The sequence below is a fragment of the Crocodylus porosus genome, unplaced genomic scaffold (genome assembly GCF_001723895.1).
Source record: "Crocodylus porosus isolate Cpor-Errol unplaced genomic scaffold, CroPor_comp1, whole genome shotgun sequence".
In the NCBI taxonomy this organism is placed as follows: Eukaryota; Metazoa; Chordata; order Crocodylia; family Crocodylidae; genus Crocodylus; species Crocodylus porosus.
This window is the reverse complement of record NW_017728951.1, coordinates 48,634,510-48,652,970: the sequence shown is the minus strand read 5'-3', so window position 1 is coordinate 48,652,970 and position 18,461 is coordinate 48,634,510. Positions and strand designations below refer to the sequence as shown.

Genomic DNA, 18,461 nt, shown 5'->3' with positions numbered 1-18,461 from the left:
GGACCTGGGGGCAATAAAAGACTACAGTAGGAATATGAGCCAGCAGGGCAAATAATACTCTGGCATGCATCAATTGATGCATCTCCAGCAAAATGAAGGAAGTGATTCTTCCACTCTATTTGGCATTGGTGAGATCACAGCTGGAGTACTGCATGCAGTTCTGGGCACCACATTTTAACAAGGACATGGTAAAGTTTGAGTGTCCAGAAAAGGACCACCTGTATGATCAGGGACTTGCACAACAAGCGATACGAGGAAAGGCTGAGGGACCTGGGGCTGTTCAACCTGAAAAAGAGAAGGCTGAGAGGAGACTTGGTAGCAGCTTACTGCCATGTCAGGGGAGTACAACATCAAGGACTCAGGAAGCATCTGTTCACCAGGGCACCCAAGGGGAAAACCAGAAGTAATGGCCACAAACTGGTGGAAGACCATTTCAAGCTCAATGTTAGGAAAAACTTCTTCACAGTTAGTGTCCAGACTATGGAATAAGCTCCCTCCAGAGGTGGTGCAACCACCTACCCTGGAAATCTTCAAAAGGAGACTGGACAGTCACCTAGCTGGGGTAGCTGACCCCAGCTGTCTTTCCTGCCTGGTGCAGGGGGGCTGAACCCAATGATCTTCCAAGGTCCCTGCCAGCCTTACAATCTATGAATCTATGAACACACTTGGAACTCTCCATCCCCACCTCAACCTTGGAAACAGTTTAAAATGATGCCAACAACTGAGATGGTCAGCCATAAGTGGTATGGGTGTTCTCAAAAGATCCTGGGTGAACAAAAAAAAAGCACTTTGCACTCAAAGATGATCCAAAAAGTACTTGCATGTGGAATAGATGTTACCATGTTCCAGCCTCAGTTTAAATGAAGAAGTGCCTAAACACTGACTATGAATGGGAGACCTTGGAAAAAACATTTGTTCCTTTTGAAAACATGGCTTCAAATTACAGGAAGGGCACTGGCTAGGGTAGTTTGTCTGCAGTGTTTATGTTCAGGAACACAAGATCTAGGAATCTGGAAATGGCTACATGTGCAACATTTATTATGATACCATAGCCATAAAACAAACTTCCTGCCCTCTGGACCCAGCTGCCAATACTAACCGTGATCTTCTTACCTTTTCATAGAAGGTCTGACAAAGGGTAAAATTAAAAAATGACATTACCAGCACAGAGAAAAATTGAAACATTCTTATTCACACAACCTTAAATCTTAATCCAAGACAGACCACTGAAATCCAGGTGATCCATTTATAAATTAATGATATTCACTAATTAACACTAAAAGGCTTTTAATGGTCATGGTGTACTGTGCGAAGATGACTGTTGTGAAATACTACATTCTCTGGTATAACAGTGAAAAAAACCTAAAATTTGTAATTTAAAATATTATTTATATACATTTCCATATGATGAGAACATAAACAAGGTCAGTATTTGCATTATTTTCCTTGCACTTTCAAAGCAAGTTCAACTTAGTCTACAGCACAGTTGTAGATACCATCTTTTGACTGTCTTTAACAGGAAGCTGCATAGCTATCTATCTTCCAGATGTCACTTCTCGCCCCCAGCAGATCCTTTCAAGCTTGACTTCTGTCTCTTTTTCTCCTTTTGTCCAATAATTCTATACAGCTTTTTCTTGGCTTCCTTTTGTCTTTTAAATTTCTCTTCCTCTTCCTTGTGCTTCACTTTGAGGTATTTTTTAAGCTGTTCACGATGTTTTAATTTGGCTTTCTTCACTTTGTAATTGTGGACTGTACCCAAAGCACTAAGTAGAGCCGATATCTGAAACAGGAAAATTCTGCAATAAGTACACATTTTGGAAAGCTCCCATGATGTATGTGTGAAGAAAAGATGCGATTATTCCTGGTAAATGCTAAGTAACAGTCTTTAACAAACAACATGAAGAGTGGAAATCTTGGATGAGCAACTCATTTTACTGCACCTCCATTTTCCCATTTGTAAAATGGAAATAACTGTAGTGATTAATGGAATGGGTGTTGAATGGCTTACCAATTATGAAATTCTCAGAAACGCCTGAATCAAAAGGTACTATTTAAAGCTTATAATTTTAAGACTGTTTAATTTGACAGGAAAACTAAATTAAGGTTTAGTTCCTCTTGCTCCTATAAACTCTATTTTTCACCAGATCCTAGATTAGTGCACTACCTTTACTGGCATTCATTACCTCTCCGTCACTAAATAATTGCAGAATAAGTACAAGAAAAGAAAACAACAAAAGCTAAGGCTTTCATGTGACAAGACAAATGCACTTAAACATTCTTAAACACTGAGAAAATTGACTAGACTCTAGTAGAACTTGAGTCACAGTTTGGCCATTTTAATGTCAATCTTTTACTTCAATATTTAAGCAACTTGATTCAGAACCAATTCAGGATATATGCCCTATTCCATTGTTGGAGTAAAATGAACAGCTGGGGTGATTTAATGTCAGACAGGTCTTTAGCAATACCTGTATATTCAAATGACTCCAAAGTTAAAATAAAATGCCAAAAATAATCTAAGCAAAAATGTTTTTATACAGCTTGTTTTGAAATAAAACACGATTACCTTCTTTTCATGAGGCTCTCTGATAACAGCTGGTCTCCACTGGTCCTTTGAAAGCTTAGCTTTCTTCTCATAATTCTTAGGCTTGTTCCTAAATGGAAGTGCCTTCTGAAGTGCCTTGGGAATATGGAGCTTATTGAAATGCTTCTTCTCCCTCACTATGGGCTGAAAAAAAAAAATTAATCGGATATATAAGAGCTGTATTTCTGCCAAATAACATTTCTTCCAGACACTTTAGAAAAACATTGTTCTCTCTCTGACATTCTTATTCTCGACTATGAATGATGGGTTATACCTGTGTACGACACAGTCTCATTACTTTTTATGGACAAGATCTGAAATTACGCCCTGATCACCAGAGGATATTCAAAGATTTTTTTTACATGGTTTATAGGACTATAGACGTGAGCCAAATAATGCAGGAGCAATGTCTTTTTGGATTAATATGAAGTCTTCAATCCCCAAGGCTGTTTCATTTGACTGACCTCGTAGATTTCTCATTTTTCATTCTGTGGGTCACTCTGTGATGTGTCCTTACTGAGCACACAATCATCACCCTCACTCTCCACTGTCATTTTGCACTGCTACCAGGAACAGTGGTTAAAACTACACTGTGAGTAAGAGATGTATGTGAACAAACACATCTCAGGCCACACGTTTGGGCACAGTCGCACACACACGTGAGAACACAAGGGTACCTTTCAAAGACATTACATAACCTTTCTTATTTGTGGACCACAGAAGTATAAAACATACCTTATAAAGGGAATCTTTGTTTTGCTTTATTCTTAAACCCCGTTCATGCCTCAGTTGGCCAGTTGTCTTCATTCCTGTCCAGGTGTTTTTCTCACCTGCTGGCTTTAGCAAGGATGTTACCGGGTTATAGAAAGCTGGGATGGAAACAGGATACCAAGTCCTCAGAAAAACAATGTCTGAAAGAAAAAAAATATTTGTTTAGTTTTGACAAGATGGTTTGCTATATTAATACTTCCAATAAAGATTAAGATAATCAAGTGAGTGACACACCTGACGCTAATATTTCACCTCTACTTTAGACAGGACTCCTTTTATACACCATTCTTACCATTTTTGGCAAAGCAATGCATGTTCTAATACTTTAAGGTCTACTCTAATATGTATATATGACCAGATATCCCAAGAGCTGTAGATTCCTAAACAGCCAGAAGTTGAATATCACTGTCCTAGATATGCCTACTTAATTTAAAAAAAACTGATCAGTGTATAGCAAAAGAAGCCTGCATACAGTTTCTGCCTATCTCTGCATCACATCCAAAAATACTGTCTTTTCCTCTCTATGTTGTTGTAAGCAGAATTATCTACTACTCCCTATTATCTTCTACTAGTACAACTTCGACATCCAGAAACTACCACCCCAGGAGATAACAGCTTAAAACCCAATGGCCATATACAAATATTATCACTCACAGTTGTGCTATAAACTAAATATGAACTCATCTGTTGTTTCAAAACACAAGACCAGAGAAGAATTTATTAAGACGCTTTTATCAACACTCTCTGGATTATTTATAAAGTCCCTTTCTAGCACTCATGCCATTAAGTGCTGCCTCTGTTTAAGTGTCCAGGAAAATATACCAAAAAGTCTGGTAGAAAACAAACTAACATTGATAAATAGATCACCTAAACAGATTTTCATCTATATTTTTTTCTGCTTCTTAAGAACAACCTAACAGAAAGCTGCTGTTAAGTAAGCAATTATTTTCCATCAGTTTTTGTCATGGGTACATTTATTGCATATGTAACATATAATCAAAAGGTTCTTTTCTCTCTCGATCCACATTCAGGTTACTTGAGATTCTAAAGAAAAGAGGAGCTAGTGCTGCCATCAGTATCAGAAATGGAAAAAAAGTTATGGGGTAATAATCACCTATTAATCTTATATGGCAGTAAAACTCACCACTCATTAACAACTTGTCTTCAAATGTTGCCCTGAAAGCTCCTTCTGGTGTCCGAAGAGCCTTTTTGATCTGCCCTCGAATACCACTCACAGTGCGAATGGCTGCACCTTCAAATTTTGCCACTTCCAACTGAGAGTTGAACATTCCCTAGGACATTCAAGGATTACATGTGGTCATTAATTGAAGACGTTAGGCATACTGTGAATACAGTAGCAATACTACCCTCCACATGGACTTGTATTGGCCACACAAGTACCACCATCTGCTAGCAGTTTCACATAAACAAGGAATCAGGATCTTAAAATGTCACCCTTAACTTAAACTGATACTGCCAAGCATATTAAGATAATCATCTAATGAAAAAAGATCTAATCTACACCTTAAAAGGAAAGGTTCTTAACACAGTAACTTTACACTGCCCTGACACTGTCCCTCAAGGAAGCATTGGGCTTCACATGGCAGACTTAACTGCCTGTAAACAAACCCCAGGAGCTTGGGAAACAAGCATGAGGAACTGGCTCTTCTCCCATGAGATAATGACTATGACCTTGTAGGAATTACGGAGACCTGGTGGGACTCCACCTATGATTGGTCGGTGGCAGTAGAGGGTTACACTGTGTATACGAGAGACTGTGTGGGGAAGAGGGGTGGGAATGTTGCTCTTTATGTCAAAGATCAGCTCACCTCCCTGCAGACTGAGTTTCCAAACCAGGAAGGGTGCCTTGAGACCCTCTGAGCCAAGATACAAGGAGAGTGACTTACTTGTAGGAGTCTACTATAGACCCCCCAACCAAGAGAAAGACCTAGACTGGGAATTCATTAGGGAAATTGTCAAAGCCACATGCTCCTGATGCTTGATTGTCATGGGAGACTTCAACTTCCCTGAGATTTTTTGGGGTGATCGCATGGCCAAATCTGACAGGTCGCATAGTTTTCTCACATGCATCAATGACCTCTACCTAACCCAGGAGGTCTATGAGCCAACTAGGGAAGAGGCATTGCTGGATCTAGTCCTGGCTAAAGGGGAGGACCTGGTGAGCAACCTGTGGATTGAGGGGAAGCTTGGCGACAGCGACCATGAATTGGTCACCTTCTCAGTTCACCAAAAAAGCAGGCAAACCCCTCAGTAAAACAGAAGTCCTTAACTTCGGGAATGCCGACTTCTGCAAACTGGAAGAACTGGTCAGTCAGGCAATCAGAGGCCATACCCCCAAAGAAAAGGGAGTACATGAGCAATGGTCATCACTCAAAAACAATCCCTGAAGCACAGGGCAAAACCATCCCTTCTCCCAAGAAATGCAGTCAATGAGCAAGGAAGCGCCTATGGCTGAATAAGGAACTGGTGGATCTCATTAAGCTCAAAAGAGTAGCCGACACCAGCTGGAAAACAGGAAGTATTATCAAGGAGGATTGCACTGCACTCACCCATACCTGCAGAGAGCAGTCAAGAAAAGCCAAGGCACAAATTGAACTTAGGCTTGCTACGGGAATCAAGGACAACAAAAAGTCCTTCTTTAGATATGTGGGAAGTAGGAAAAAGAACAAGGACAGTATTGGGCCCCTGACAGATCCGACAGGGCAAATGACATCAGATGCCCAAGGAAGGGCCAAATCTCCTAAATGACTTTTTCGCATCCGTTTTTCACCCTCCCATGAGGATCACACTGCCAGGAATGGCACAAACCAATTTAGGAGCAGATGATGGACCCAAAATTAATGTGGATCAGGTGATGGAACACCTTGAGAAACTGGGCATTCACAAGTCTGCAGGCCCAGATGGAATGCACCTGAGGGCCTTGAAAGAGCTGGCAGACATCACTGCATCCCCCTTAGCAAGGATATTTGAAAAATCATGGCATTCAGGCAAGGTCCCGGATGACTGGAAAAGAGCCAATGTGGTCCCTATCTACAAGAAAGGGAGGAGGGATGAGCTGGGAAATTATAGACCAATCAATCAATCTGATGTCCACCCCTGGAAAAATTCTGGAGAAAGTTGTCAAGGGATCCATGAACGCCAGACTAACAGAAGGCAAGCTTCTAAATGCCAGCTAACATAGCTTTGTGACTGGCAGGTCTTGCCTGACCAATCTCATCTCCTTCTATGACCAGGAAATATATGCCCTGGACAAGGGAGATGATGTGGACGTCATTTATCTGGACTTCAAGAAGGCCTCTGATCTAGTTCCCCATGATGTCCTCATGTTTAAGCTGGGGAACTGTGGCCTAGATCATCATACAGTCCAATGGCTAGACAACTGGCTATGTGGTCAGACCCAAAGAGTACTAGTTGAAGGGAGCGAATCAACATGGTGAAGTGTTACCAGTGTACCCAGGGCTACGTACTCGGGCCAGTACTCTTTAACATTTTCATTAACAATCCAGACTCAGGAGTCAGATATGAACTGGCCAAATTTGCAAATGACACCAAATTATAGGGGAGGGCCACCACACTGCAGGACAGGCTGGGGACACAAGCCGACTTGGACACATTCTCAAGGTGGGACAACCAAAACTGGATGGCACTGATGGACTGAACAGCCCAAAATCCCGTCCCTTGTGAAGTGAAGTGCAAGGTGCTGCACTTTGGTAGGAAGATCCCTCAGCATACTTACAGGCTCAGCCTATACTACTAGCACCACAACCAAAAGGGACTTGGGGGTCTTGAATGACCACAAGATGAATATGAGCCACCAATGTAATGTGGTGGTGGGCAAAGCTAACCAAACTCTGGCATGCATCCACCGATGCATCTCAAGCAAAACCAGGGAAGTCATCCTCCCACTTTACTCGGCCCTGGTGAGACCACAGCTGGAATACTGCATCCAGTATTGGGCCCCCCACTTCAGGAAGGATGTGGAGAAGCTTGAGAGTCCAGAGGAGAGCCACTCATATGATCCAAGGCCTGGAGGAAAGGCCAAGGGACTTGGTACTCTTCAGGCTGAAAACGAGAAGGCTCAGGGGGGACTTGGTGGCAGCCTACAACTTCATAAGAGAGGTTCATCAGGACCTGGGAGAGCATCTGTTCACCAGAGCTCCCCAAGGGATAATAAGGTCTAATGACCATAAACTCCAGAAAGGCCGATTTAGACTGGATATTAGAAAAAAGTTCTTTACCGTGCATGTGTCCAGGGTCTGGACCACCCCTCCCCACCAGAGGTGGTGCAAGCACCTACTCTGGGTTCCTTAAAAACCAGCTGGATTTATTTCTTGCTGGGGTCACTTGATTCCAGCTGACTTCCCGCCTATGGCGGAGGGGGGGGGTGCTGCACCTAATAATCTCTTGAGGTCCCTTCCAGCCCCTAATGTCTATGAAATCTATGAAATAAATAAGTTTTAAACCATCTATTCTTTTAAAAGGGCATCTGTTTGTAACATAAGATTTGACAAATGTCCATGAAGTATAAGTAACTTAAATTACTAGGTGCAAGGTTCTAATGCAACACAACACTGACCCATGTGTTTTTGCTTTAATAAAACACTAGCATAGAAGTCAAGCACACTATTCACATACTTAAAGATTAAGTAAATAAGTGCATTGTTCAGTTCAGAGAACATGGCATCTTGCTAGCACCTGGCAGACAAATCCTAAATTGCTTTATTTCCAGATTTTTATGCTTGAAGGTCTACTTCCCTTACTAAAAACAGCTGGATGGCTCTGCAAATTCAGTCCTGTACCACGCATTTCCCACAGTCAGCTCCACAACAGCAGGTAAGTCCCAATTTCTGCAGGAGCTCATTTTTTATCCTACAGTTTGTAATTTTTGTAGAACCAAGACTGGATAAAGAATGAACAGGACTCAATTAACATTCTACCGAGATCGTGCATCAGGAAAACTGACTGATTGATTATCCACATGCCACTTTTATAACACTCCCTGGAGGACAATAATGTAATTGGCACAACAGGAGGTTTCAGAAAGACTAACAGAGATAATAATAGTTTATATTCTCTGAAAAATAATGGATGTTTTTACAAACTGTATCAAATATACCTGAGAAAATAAAATTAAAGGAAGAGATCAAGAACCCTAATAAAACCCAGTACACTGTCATACATGCATTGATTTGGGTAGAAGTGTCAAAGGAAGAACCAGAGCACCTCACATGGTGTTTCTTTCCAATATCTATTCTATCAGCATTAATAGAAGCACATACCTTAATAAATGAAGTGTTCTTGTAAATTTTGAATGGGAAACCCGTCAGCTTTAATTTCTTCACAACTGTTATGGATTTATCTAAATCAAGCACAACTCCTGTAGCAGCTATCCGAAAATCAGGCTGAAATATAGAACAGTTTGTATGTGTGGATCATTAAACAATTATCCTGCTACTGAACGGTTAAGAACTTACTTCACCGGTATTATTTCATTATATTCAATCATCTGAGTACACAAACAACAACTCTGACAGTAGCAGAGCATCATGACAAATTAAAATCAACTTCAGAATGACTAGTTGAGTGATTACGTGATGTCACATCCCAACCCAGGCACTAATGAAATATTTAGAACTGTTATTCAAATTAACTTGGATATAATCTTAAGGATTTCTTCTCATTATCAACCTTATTGTGTTTCTCCATGAAACAGAACTATGCGCACAAAGGTCCAGCAAGAAGATAGACTGTATAACGTACTAACCATAATTATTTTCCCACTGAGATACTGTGAAGATACCTCTTCAATTAAAAAAAAGAAACAATTGTAATGTTCTCTCAGAGATGAAATAATAAAATCACCAATCAATCTACTCTCACGCTATCCATGAAACTCCAGATACATACGGAATCTATGCAAGAAAAAACACACAAGGTATATCCACAGCACCATTTACCAAAATATTTTAAGAGATTCTTGAAGCATTCTGATAACTAGGATTTCACATCTACCACAGTGTAGAAACATATCACTGTTCTTCAATTAATTGCACCTCACTATGAGGTTATAGTGACATTAGCCCATAGAGCAAATATAACCCATGCCCTCAGAAAGCAGTATAACAGATTTTATCATTTTTAGCACAGATGATGCTGAAGCAGTTACCAGAGGAAGCAGTTTCCTGTCCAAGTCTGTCTTTACCTCATGCTTGTTATCGCAGTATCTGAGTATAATAGAGATTTTCAGAACCCACCCCTCATACCTACTGTTAATACATAAGCTTGTGAAAAAGCTTCACAGGAAGGCATTCATCACTGGATGCAATGACCAACGATAGGAAGTGAATAACGTTCCGAGATAAACTTACTGTTGCACCACTGACGGACTGAACAGCCAAAAATCCTGTCCCTTGTGGAGTGATGGGGCCTAGAAATAAAATTAAATAAGTACAAACAGAATAACAAACATTTGGCTAAAATCTGGCTTTGGCTGAAAGGTAGCTTGAGAATGCCAAAATAAGATCAGTGAGCTAAGCATTATGGGCAGAATGTCCCCCACAAATGTTTTATGTGGTGTTTATCATGCTACTCAGACATACAAGTGACTCTATTGAAGTCAGTGGAATTATTGGCATAAGCACTAACTTTTGTATGCATCCGTTTGCAGGATTAGACCCTTTACATGTTCCCTCTCCCTGTGCATTGAGACACCCAGGGGCAACTACAGCTGCTAACGTCTTTTTGTTGCAATTTCGAAACCAAGGTGATCAGAATTTCAACAACAGCCTGTATACAACACGCAAATCATTCCTACCACTTACCACCCTTTTTCTTTTCAATGGAAGCTATTTTTATTACCCTTCTTCTCATTGGGTATATGTTTTAAAGGATTCTTCCTTACCCTTAAGGGGTTATTTTTGCAGAGAAATCCTAAAGCCTCCTTTAAGGCTAGCCAGTTTTATAATTGATAAATGTGGCTGCAGATGCCAACTCTAACAGCTTACCCCAAAAGGTTGCTCCACAGTGCATGTGTTGTGGAGTATATTTAAGAAGCCTATGGCGCCCATTGTGATCTTCAATGTAGTACATAGGAATAGTCTGAAATCGTCTCCATCCCAATGAAAGGATTAAAGGATCACGGGTTTTAAGTATCTTCTTATACCAACGATGTTTCTTCAGACGCAACTAATTAAAAAAAAGGATGAACCTTATCATCAAGGCTAGGTATACACGTTCAAATAGCCCAAGGCAGCTTTGATCTAAGTTATGCAGTTTTCTGTAAGCAGTGTTGTTTATATCGGTAGAAAACAGAACACACATTTGCTCTTTGGTGGAGTGGAGTGAGGGGGGACAAATTTTAGACTAGGTTCTGCCATTTTTAAACCAAGCTGTGTGTGCTGAACTTCTGTTCTTTTACAAGTACAGCCTGGTTTCAATCACTTTTACTAGTGTAAGTGTTAATGTCTGTACCTGACCTAAAGGACAACCTAAGCCTTAATGCCAGTGACTGGTAAAATCTATTTTACACACACGTTTTATCAAAACTGCAGTGCAACCCAATCCTTACTGGAGCCTCTTTGTACGGCTGTAATATTTTAATAATTTTTTTTCTTCGCCAAAAGGACAGCCATTTGATTTTGAAATTAAACCACACCACAAGCAAACTCCCTTTCCAACATTAGGACTTTCACAATGTGGCTCTCTCCGTTATTTGCTAACATACACAGAAAAGGAAATGAAATACAAACAGAAGCTCCACCCAACTTGAACCATGGCTGCACCATTATATCAAACACATAGCTTTGGCTACCTACCTGAACATATCCTACATTTCCTTCACTGTTGCCTAAACCACCAAGGATAATTGGATACTGAGGGTCAAAATTCAGCACAAATTCACAGGGGACATTTTCAATTTCTATTCGAACATACATCCCTGGCCGGAAGCCCTCATATTGCACTCTGGCATCATCATCTTGATCTTCAAATTCAGCTCGGTTAAGCTATGTGAGAAACAAAAAGGGTTTTTTTTAATGGTTTGAAAGCAAAATATGAAATCCAGTTTTAACAACTCCTGTATGGCAGGTTTCAGTTCCACATATAAAACATAACAGCATGTTTTTACACAGCATGCATCTGGATAAACCTAACAGTTCTTTTGACTTCTTCCAAAAATAACAGATGCCTACCTCCACACATTCTTCCCTGGAGAGTTCCATTCAGAAAACAGATCCAGTTTAACACAAAGAAGTTTAAGCTTCAAATGCTCCAACCTGGAGACAGCATCCAGTAGAAGGCAATGATCCTTACTGAAGTGCACTTAGCCTCTGATATCACTGAGGTACTTCTGGAAACTAAGTGCCATTAAAAATTAAGAGGGTGGCTCTTAAGTATTTTTGGTGGCGTGACTAAAGCTTCAAAGGGGAGTTCCTTTCCTTTGGTATATGTGATGAAATACAGAAAAGGGTTCTAAGTCTATATAAATTATGAATACATCTTTGTAACTAACAAGAGAGTTCTTTCCCACTGTTCTGTACTGCCAAGAATGTCTTATTTTGCCATTCTACTGATCGCTTCACAGGAGCTATATTTAAAATCTGTTATACAGGTCAGTGAGTTGCATTATGCATTGAATGCTTTAACACAAAGAAAAAAATCCATGGGGAAAATGCACTTGTGAAGTCTGGGTTTCTCCAGTTTCGTTCAAACTTTGGTTGGGTTGCAATGGCAATATAGTGCTTACATTACACACATCTCTAACAGGCTTTAAGTGAAGGAGCTGTAAATTGTCTCATTCCTTTACTGGAAGAGGCTTGCTTACATATGAAATGTTCTTAGCAAGCGCTTTAGAATGCTCAGGCTTATTGTTTGGTCATTTATGTCAGAGGTTAATGCAAACGTAACAGTTGAGTTAATGACTAATACGAGAGAGATTTTGTTGGACGAGAAGACTGTGTAGAAAAAAAAAAGGTTCTTTTCTATTAGGACATAAGCCAGCAATATTCTCATGCAATGTCAATGAGGAGAAAAAAAATGATGTTAAAAATATTCTGAGGAATTTCATTTAATATAACACTAGGACGGAATGCACAACTCAATTTCTCCCTCTGGTTGCCTTGAGAATGTCCACCCAGCAGACAGACGAGGTTATCTCAAATTTTTCAATGACCTGGAAGGTATTTTAATGGAGAGACTGCCTTGTAAATATCCACTTGCTCACTTGTGAGTGTTTAATGTCCATATAGCAACTAAAACAACTGATTACATGAAGAAGTCATATTAGGAAAATATTTCTTTGTATTTTAATGATAATCTGGGCAATAAGGATTTTGATTTTTTTAAATGGTAGTAATACAGACAACCTTTACACTTCAATTCACTTATCTCTACCATCTGACATTTCTTCTTCCACGAAAACAAATATGACTTGCTTGTTCTACCACCACATCATGCACAAACCACTGGGCAACTTTAAATATACTGCATTTAAAAAGTAGCTTCTGACACGTACTATGCTTTCCTACCTGAGTTAGTGACTCAATAAGTCAACTCTAATTAAGGCTTTATTTTTTAATGATAATGGAATCACAATGTTCACCCATAAAAAGGATCTCTCCAAGATTTTTTGCACATAACTTCTAAAGCTGTTGCTGAATGACATTAATGCCTCAGAGAAACAGAATGTGGCATATAAGAACTTTTACTGGCAGACAAATAGCCAAGTTCACCAGCTCTCACCTGTGCTTGTCTCTGCATCTCCCCTTTAAGATCATCAAAGTATGTAGCATCTCCTCCATCATATTCAGCATCAAACATTTCCTTTAATTTGCGTTTCTTGTCCAAGCGCTTTTTCTTCTCTTCCTCCTCTTCTGCTTTGGGATCTTTTTCTTCTTTCTCCTCTTCTTCACTTACAGCCTAGTCAGAAAAGGGGCAATCAAACAGCTTGTAAAATTTTCTTAAAAAGAAAAAATGTCCTATTCTGGCCAACAGTTCTTATGTTTCTGACCAAGAAGTGATACTAATTTGCATCTTAGAGAAAAATAGCTAAATAATAAGTTTTCCACATGGAAACACTTCTCTTCAGCAAAAAAAAAAAAAAAGGGGGGGGCAGGGGAAGGGGCGAGAGAAACTGAGTTTCGTGGTCTTAGAATATTCTTTTTGCCCTCATCAGAAACCTTTGATGTTAAAACAAGCATCAAGAGGTGCAGCACCCAGAATCAGCATGTTTTATTACAATTAATCTAAAATGCACACCTACATTATAAAAGGAAACTGTTCTTAAGTGACCCAAGCCTGGAGTGATATAGGTTGGGAGTGCAGTACTGTGCAAAATGGGTTGGGTGGAAGAAGTCTGTACAAGACCTGCCTGAACAAGGCCTGCTTGTAACAATCTAAGTTTCACAAATGAGTACAAAAGTAATAGTCACATGTTAGAAATTAAAATTCACAATACTTTACATATTTAACATGTTCTAAATACATTTGGTAACTATTATGATTGGACTCATAATTATACTGTATGATGTATACTGTATTATGATTGGACTCATAATTATACTGCAAGTACAGCATTCATTGTCCCAAACTTTCATTAATACAGCTCTCAGTGTGATAGTACACGAGACCATACTACAGTGAAGTTCCAGACAAAACTCTTTGGGCAAGCATCAACGGATAGTTATACCTGGCAATTCTGTGGTAATACATTCTGAGTAGGCGAAGCAGTCAAGACCAATCAGATGTAATACCACTGGGTGGTATTTTAATTAACCCACTCAGAATTGCAAGTCTTAGTGGGGATATGATTAAAACTGCTTCAACTGTACCTTTGTGTGATGCTTCCACAGTGCCCCACTATGCCTGGAATGGTTAAGTACCATGATGTCTATATGGCGCAAAATGGGATTGTACAGGAGTCCCACACCATTTGAGTGAGGAGCTACTGGAAAAGGGAGAATCCTTTCGAACACAGGAAGATAGCAGAGGATGAAAAGAATCATTCATCTAAACAGAATGTGCTCGGCTGAATTAGAACATTCCAGGGAAATAAAGAAGCTAGACAAGAAATCTGAAAAACGAGAGGCAAGTCACTCATTCAAATGAGCACAGTTCTCCAAACTCTTCCAAAGTTGACCTGTTCCTGTTATCTTGAAATTGGTGCTCTATGCTGTCTTTCCATACATGTGAGCTTTATAGCTCTTATATATTAAAATTAGCTTCAAATTGGGGTTGGGCTCTGTCTGAGGGCATTATCTGGGGACTAAATGAATAAACTTTCACCATTATCTCTGTTTGAGGCCTCTGAACCTTGGTGGTGCTGCACCTTTGTAATATCCGATTCATCAGGCTGGCTAGAAACACATCACAGAACCACCATTTTAAACAGTTTCCCTAAAGAGGCAGTGTTAACACAAGCTGAGACCAGTCTCGAATGAGTGACATTAACTGGATGAGGACTGAAACCATCATTCTAACTCGAAGTGCACAGAGAAAGCTACACAGACAATAATATGTTGATGCCATGTGATTGTTTGGTGTGGCAGCCAGAGAGAGTTCCTCAAACAACATGAAATTTGTACTATGAACACATTATCTATACATACACAAATGACAAAAATGACAGCATGTGGTACCCTGCCAAGCCATGCTGCACCCACGCCACGGGGCAGCTGCTGCACGGGTGCCAAGCAGGGGCGGGGCAATCCCCGCTGCCCACACTGCGCAGGGGGCTTTGCCATGAGCCCTAAAAAGCCTCCCAGCACTGCTGGGCCCACCTCCTTCTCCCCTCCCCGAGTAACATGCCCCCCCACCCTAGCTGGGCAGCTTGTCCCAGCCCCAGGCCCAATCCCTCCCTTCCCCATGTCCTTTCTCTCTCCCCTCCCCCAACTCCAACAGACTTACCAGCTGGAGGCAGCTGGCAGCTGCCTGTTTAGTTTATAGCCAAATTTTCAAATTGGCCAAATCTTTTCCAAAGCTTTTTCGAATTGATTTGGATGCTTCGAATCGATTTGGAGCTTTTATTTGGTCTCTTGATTCAATTCAGATTCAGAGATTCAGTCCCCAAATCGGGCCAAATCTCCTTCGAATCATATCAGCTACTGAAGCTTCAGACACCCCTAATAAACACAGCTTCCTGTACAGAGAGGATTTCGCCCATAGAGTGTTATAACCTGCATTACTGCACCTCAAAAAGTTAAAATGCCCTACAGGTAACAAATTTAGAAATAATATCTGAGTAAACTATGCCAATGTTTCTTCACAGTAAGTAGAGATCTAGTATAGAGAACCCTTTCTTCCTAAAATTTAGACTGTACAACAGTAACCTCAAGCATATAGGTGAGAACATATTATAGCAGCATATGGCAATATTACATAGTTTTATATTGACATTTTTGGTGTCTATCCTACAATTATTCCTTGGTTAACACTCTAGTTCCTCACCTAATTTCCTATTTTATTTCAATACTTGAGAAAAGATTAATTTAAAGTACAAAGAATATAATATTCAGCTTCCAGCACTCATTACCTGAATACTGTTGAGATTTAAGCAAGCTGATTAAGCCTGCCCTCTACTGTTGAGACGATAGTGAGTTGACTTCTAATTCTGCTATTTATGAGTTCAACATAAACAGTTGTATAGGTTGACCATCCAGGACTAAAAGGATGGTCCAACTGAAAATAAGAACAGACAAACCTATCTATATGATTTTGGAATTTCCCCATCAGTTTGTTCCTACTGAACTACAAACAACTTTGTAGTCAGTCCCCAAAAGCTTAAAGGATAAAACAAATCATGAAAAGCAAGCTACAAATCATACCTCATCCTCTTCAACAGCAGGTCTCCCTTTATGCACAACTCCTGTTTCAAGGTCCTCAAAATCACCATAAAGTTCTTCTGTAAAAACAGCAGTCACAATGCCCATTGGTTAGCAACAGGGTTACACGGTTTTGTATTTTTCAGACCTTTACGGTTTTATGGATATTTATTTTTCACTATGGATTTATCACATTTCCTTCCTGCTGCTAGCTTTATACAGCAGTTTTCTCCATTTCCTTCATCATTCTCTATCGTAAAGAGGTAGCAGCCCCATTTTTAAGTGGTTTCCCTTTTTCTTTTCAATATTGTATCATGAGAAATCTCTCACATTGCTACCTTCAAGTGTTTCAAGTGAAATCTAGTAACCCCTGGTGAATCTCATCTCCCAGAGGGTGGATCTACACCACCAGAAGAGAAAAGTGTCCCTTAGTTTTGACAGCATCACATCACTGTTTCTTCTGAATCCCTGCGTATTCAAGTTACTTTCAAAGGAACCTGACATCTACTTTCACCAAGTGGCAGAGACTGGAAAAAGTAAAAATCTAGAACACATTCAATATGCTTAAAGTTCAGTAAGTTGGATATTTACTCTACTAGGGCTAATGGTATTCAAACAATTTACTTAAAAGATGGCAGATCTATATTTTAAATTTAAAAAATGCACCTGTCCTCTACCACTTCTATAATCCCTGCTTTTCAGCAAAACAAAGGGGATCAAATCAGTTCCCTGCAAACAGTATTTCCACTTATTAGTGATTCTTACCTGTTTAAAAAGTAATAAAATGATCACAGATAAGTTAAATACTAAGTAACTGAATGTATTAGAAATTCTGACTTCATTAGTCATATTCAGAGATAATCATACCTACCATCTTCCTCTAAGAGCTTTGCAGCATCTTTATCTGCTTCCCATTTTCCTGTTACAAAGCAGTCCCGAATGCTGCTCATAACCTGTAAAATAAAGACTGCCTGAAGTACCTGTTATTTGTCACCACATATAGCACTTCACCAGTACTTCCATCTGCAAGTATTTTGCTGGTTTAGAGACAGTCTCACCTCATCTCACTTCTTTATATGCAGCTGTCTGTATCAAAATGTCTTCCCTGTAAACACCCTCAGTAGAGGTGGAAGAGAATGAATAATGTCTCTCAACCCTTCAGAGGTTATCCCACCAGGAGAGGGCCAGCACCACTATACCTACTTCAGTGAATAACTAGGAAAACATCAGCCCTAGCACAGTCAATCCAACCCTTTAACCAAAAAAAGGAAGAAAAAAAAGAAAAATCCTAAGAATTTGTGAGAGAATATTTCTAGCGATTAACAAAACAGAGTAGACAGAAAGGACGTGACACACAAGCAAAATTGCCTAACTCATATGGGTTTATTTCTTTAACACTTCTTGGTATAGCAGCAATGGCAGTTCTTTAGGAGGCAACTTCTTAAGTGACATAATAAATGGATGCAACTCGATTCAGGCCTGAATGTGGCCATAAGAGTACAGAGTGCAAGAGCTCTCTCCCCAAAAGGAGTACCTCTTCTAAATCCCAATCCTGGGGAATTTCCACTGCAAATTTGGAACAGTCAAGGCCGTTAGCCTTTAGTTTGGATTCTTTGTCAGGACGACTGACATGAAACAACCCTCCAAGCTCTTCTTCTCCATCATCCTTGTCATCCTCTTCCTTCTCCGCCACTAAATAAAAAAGTAGTTAAAATTATCATAAACTGCAACTTGATTACATTAATCCAAAAACTCTCTAGTTCTTTACATTTTTATATATTTGAAGTAGTTTAAAGAAAGAAGATTTCAACAGTAAAATGCAGAGCTAGACAGCTGGGAATCAGCCTCGATTCAAATGAGAAATCAGAGACAAACTGAAACGTGGCTTTGTTCATTAACAGAGCAAGCAGTAGGAACATGAATTAACACACTGGCCATAACACAATACTAGATCTGGAGTTAGAAAGATGGTTAGTCTAGACATACTAATATAGAGTTATTCCATTTGCAAAATTTCACATACATTGAAGAAAGAAAAAAAAAAAAATCAGGTTCTTTTTGGATGACACATTCTTTGAAAAAAAAAATCTCCAATTAAGCAACTGTGGTGTTTTTGTATATAAAATGTATGAGTATTAAAAACACAGAATCATAGGAATAGGATCGGAAGGGACCTTGTAGATCTTCAAGTCTGACTCCCTGCCTGGGCAGGAGAAAAACTGGGCTCAAATGAGTCCAGCCAGGTAGGCATCAAGCCTCTTCTTAAAGAC

At 39.8% G+C, this 18,461-nt stretch overlaps 1 protein-coding gene across 3 annotated transcripts in view; it reads right to left on the bottom strand.

The window, feature by feature from the left end:
• Positions 1 to 1,168: 1,168 nt before the first annotated feature.
• The window catches only part of BMS1 (BMS1, ribosome biogenesis factor), a 37,073-nt gene continuing 19,780 nt past the window's right edge, over positions 1,169 to 18,461 (bottom strand). For all 3 annotated transcript variants that reach the window (XM_019556118.1, XM_019556119.1, XM_019556120.1), the window contains 12 exons: positions 17,726 to 17,883; positions 17,063 to 17,144; positions 16,195 to 16,271; positions 13,115 to 13,291; positions 11,191 to 11,379; positions 10,381 to 10,561; positions 9,745 to 9,803; positions 8,656 to 8,778; positions 4,500 to 4,647; positions 3,320 to 3,495; positions 2,567 to 2,728; positions 1,169 to 1,780 (listed from right to left, as the gene is read on the bottom strand). In XM_019556118.1, the coding sequence (XP_019411663.1) occupies positions 1,550 to 1,780; positions 2,567 to 2,728; positions 3,320 to 3,495; positions 4,500 to 4,647; positions 8,656 to 8,778; positions 9,745 to 9,803; positions 10,381 to 10,561; positions 11,191 to 11,379; positions 13,115 to 13,291; positions 16,195 to 16,271; positions 17,063 to 17,144; positions 17,726 to 17,883 (1,763 nt within the window). In that variant the 3' untranslated portion in view covers positions 1,169 to 1,549. The remainder of the gene's footprint in view (positions 1,781 to 2,566; positions 2,729 to 3,319; positions 3,496 to 4,499; positions 4,648 to 8,655; positions 8,779 to 9,744; positions 9,804 to 10,380; positions 10,562 to 11,190; positions 11,380 to 13,114; positions 13,292 to 16,194; positions 16,272 to 17,062; positions 17,145 to 17,725; positions 17,884 to 18,461) is intronic.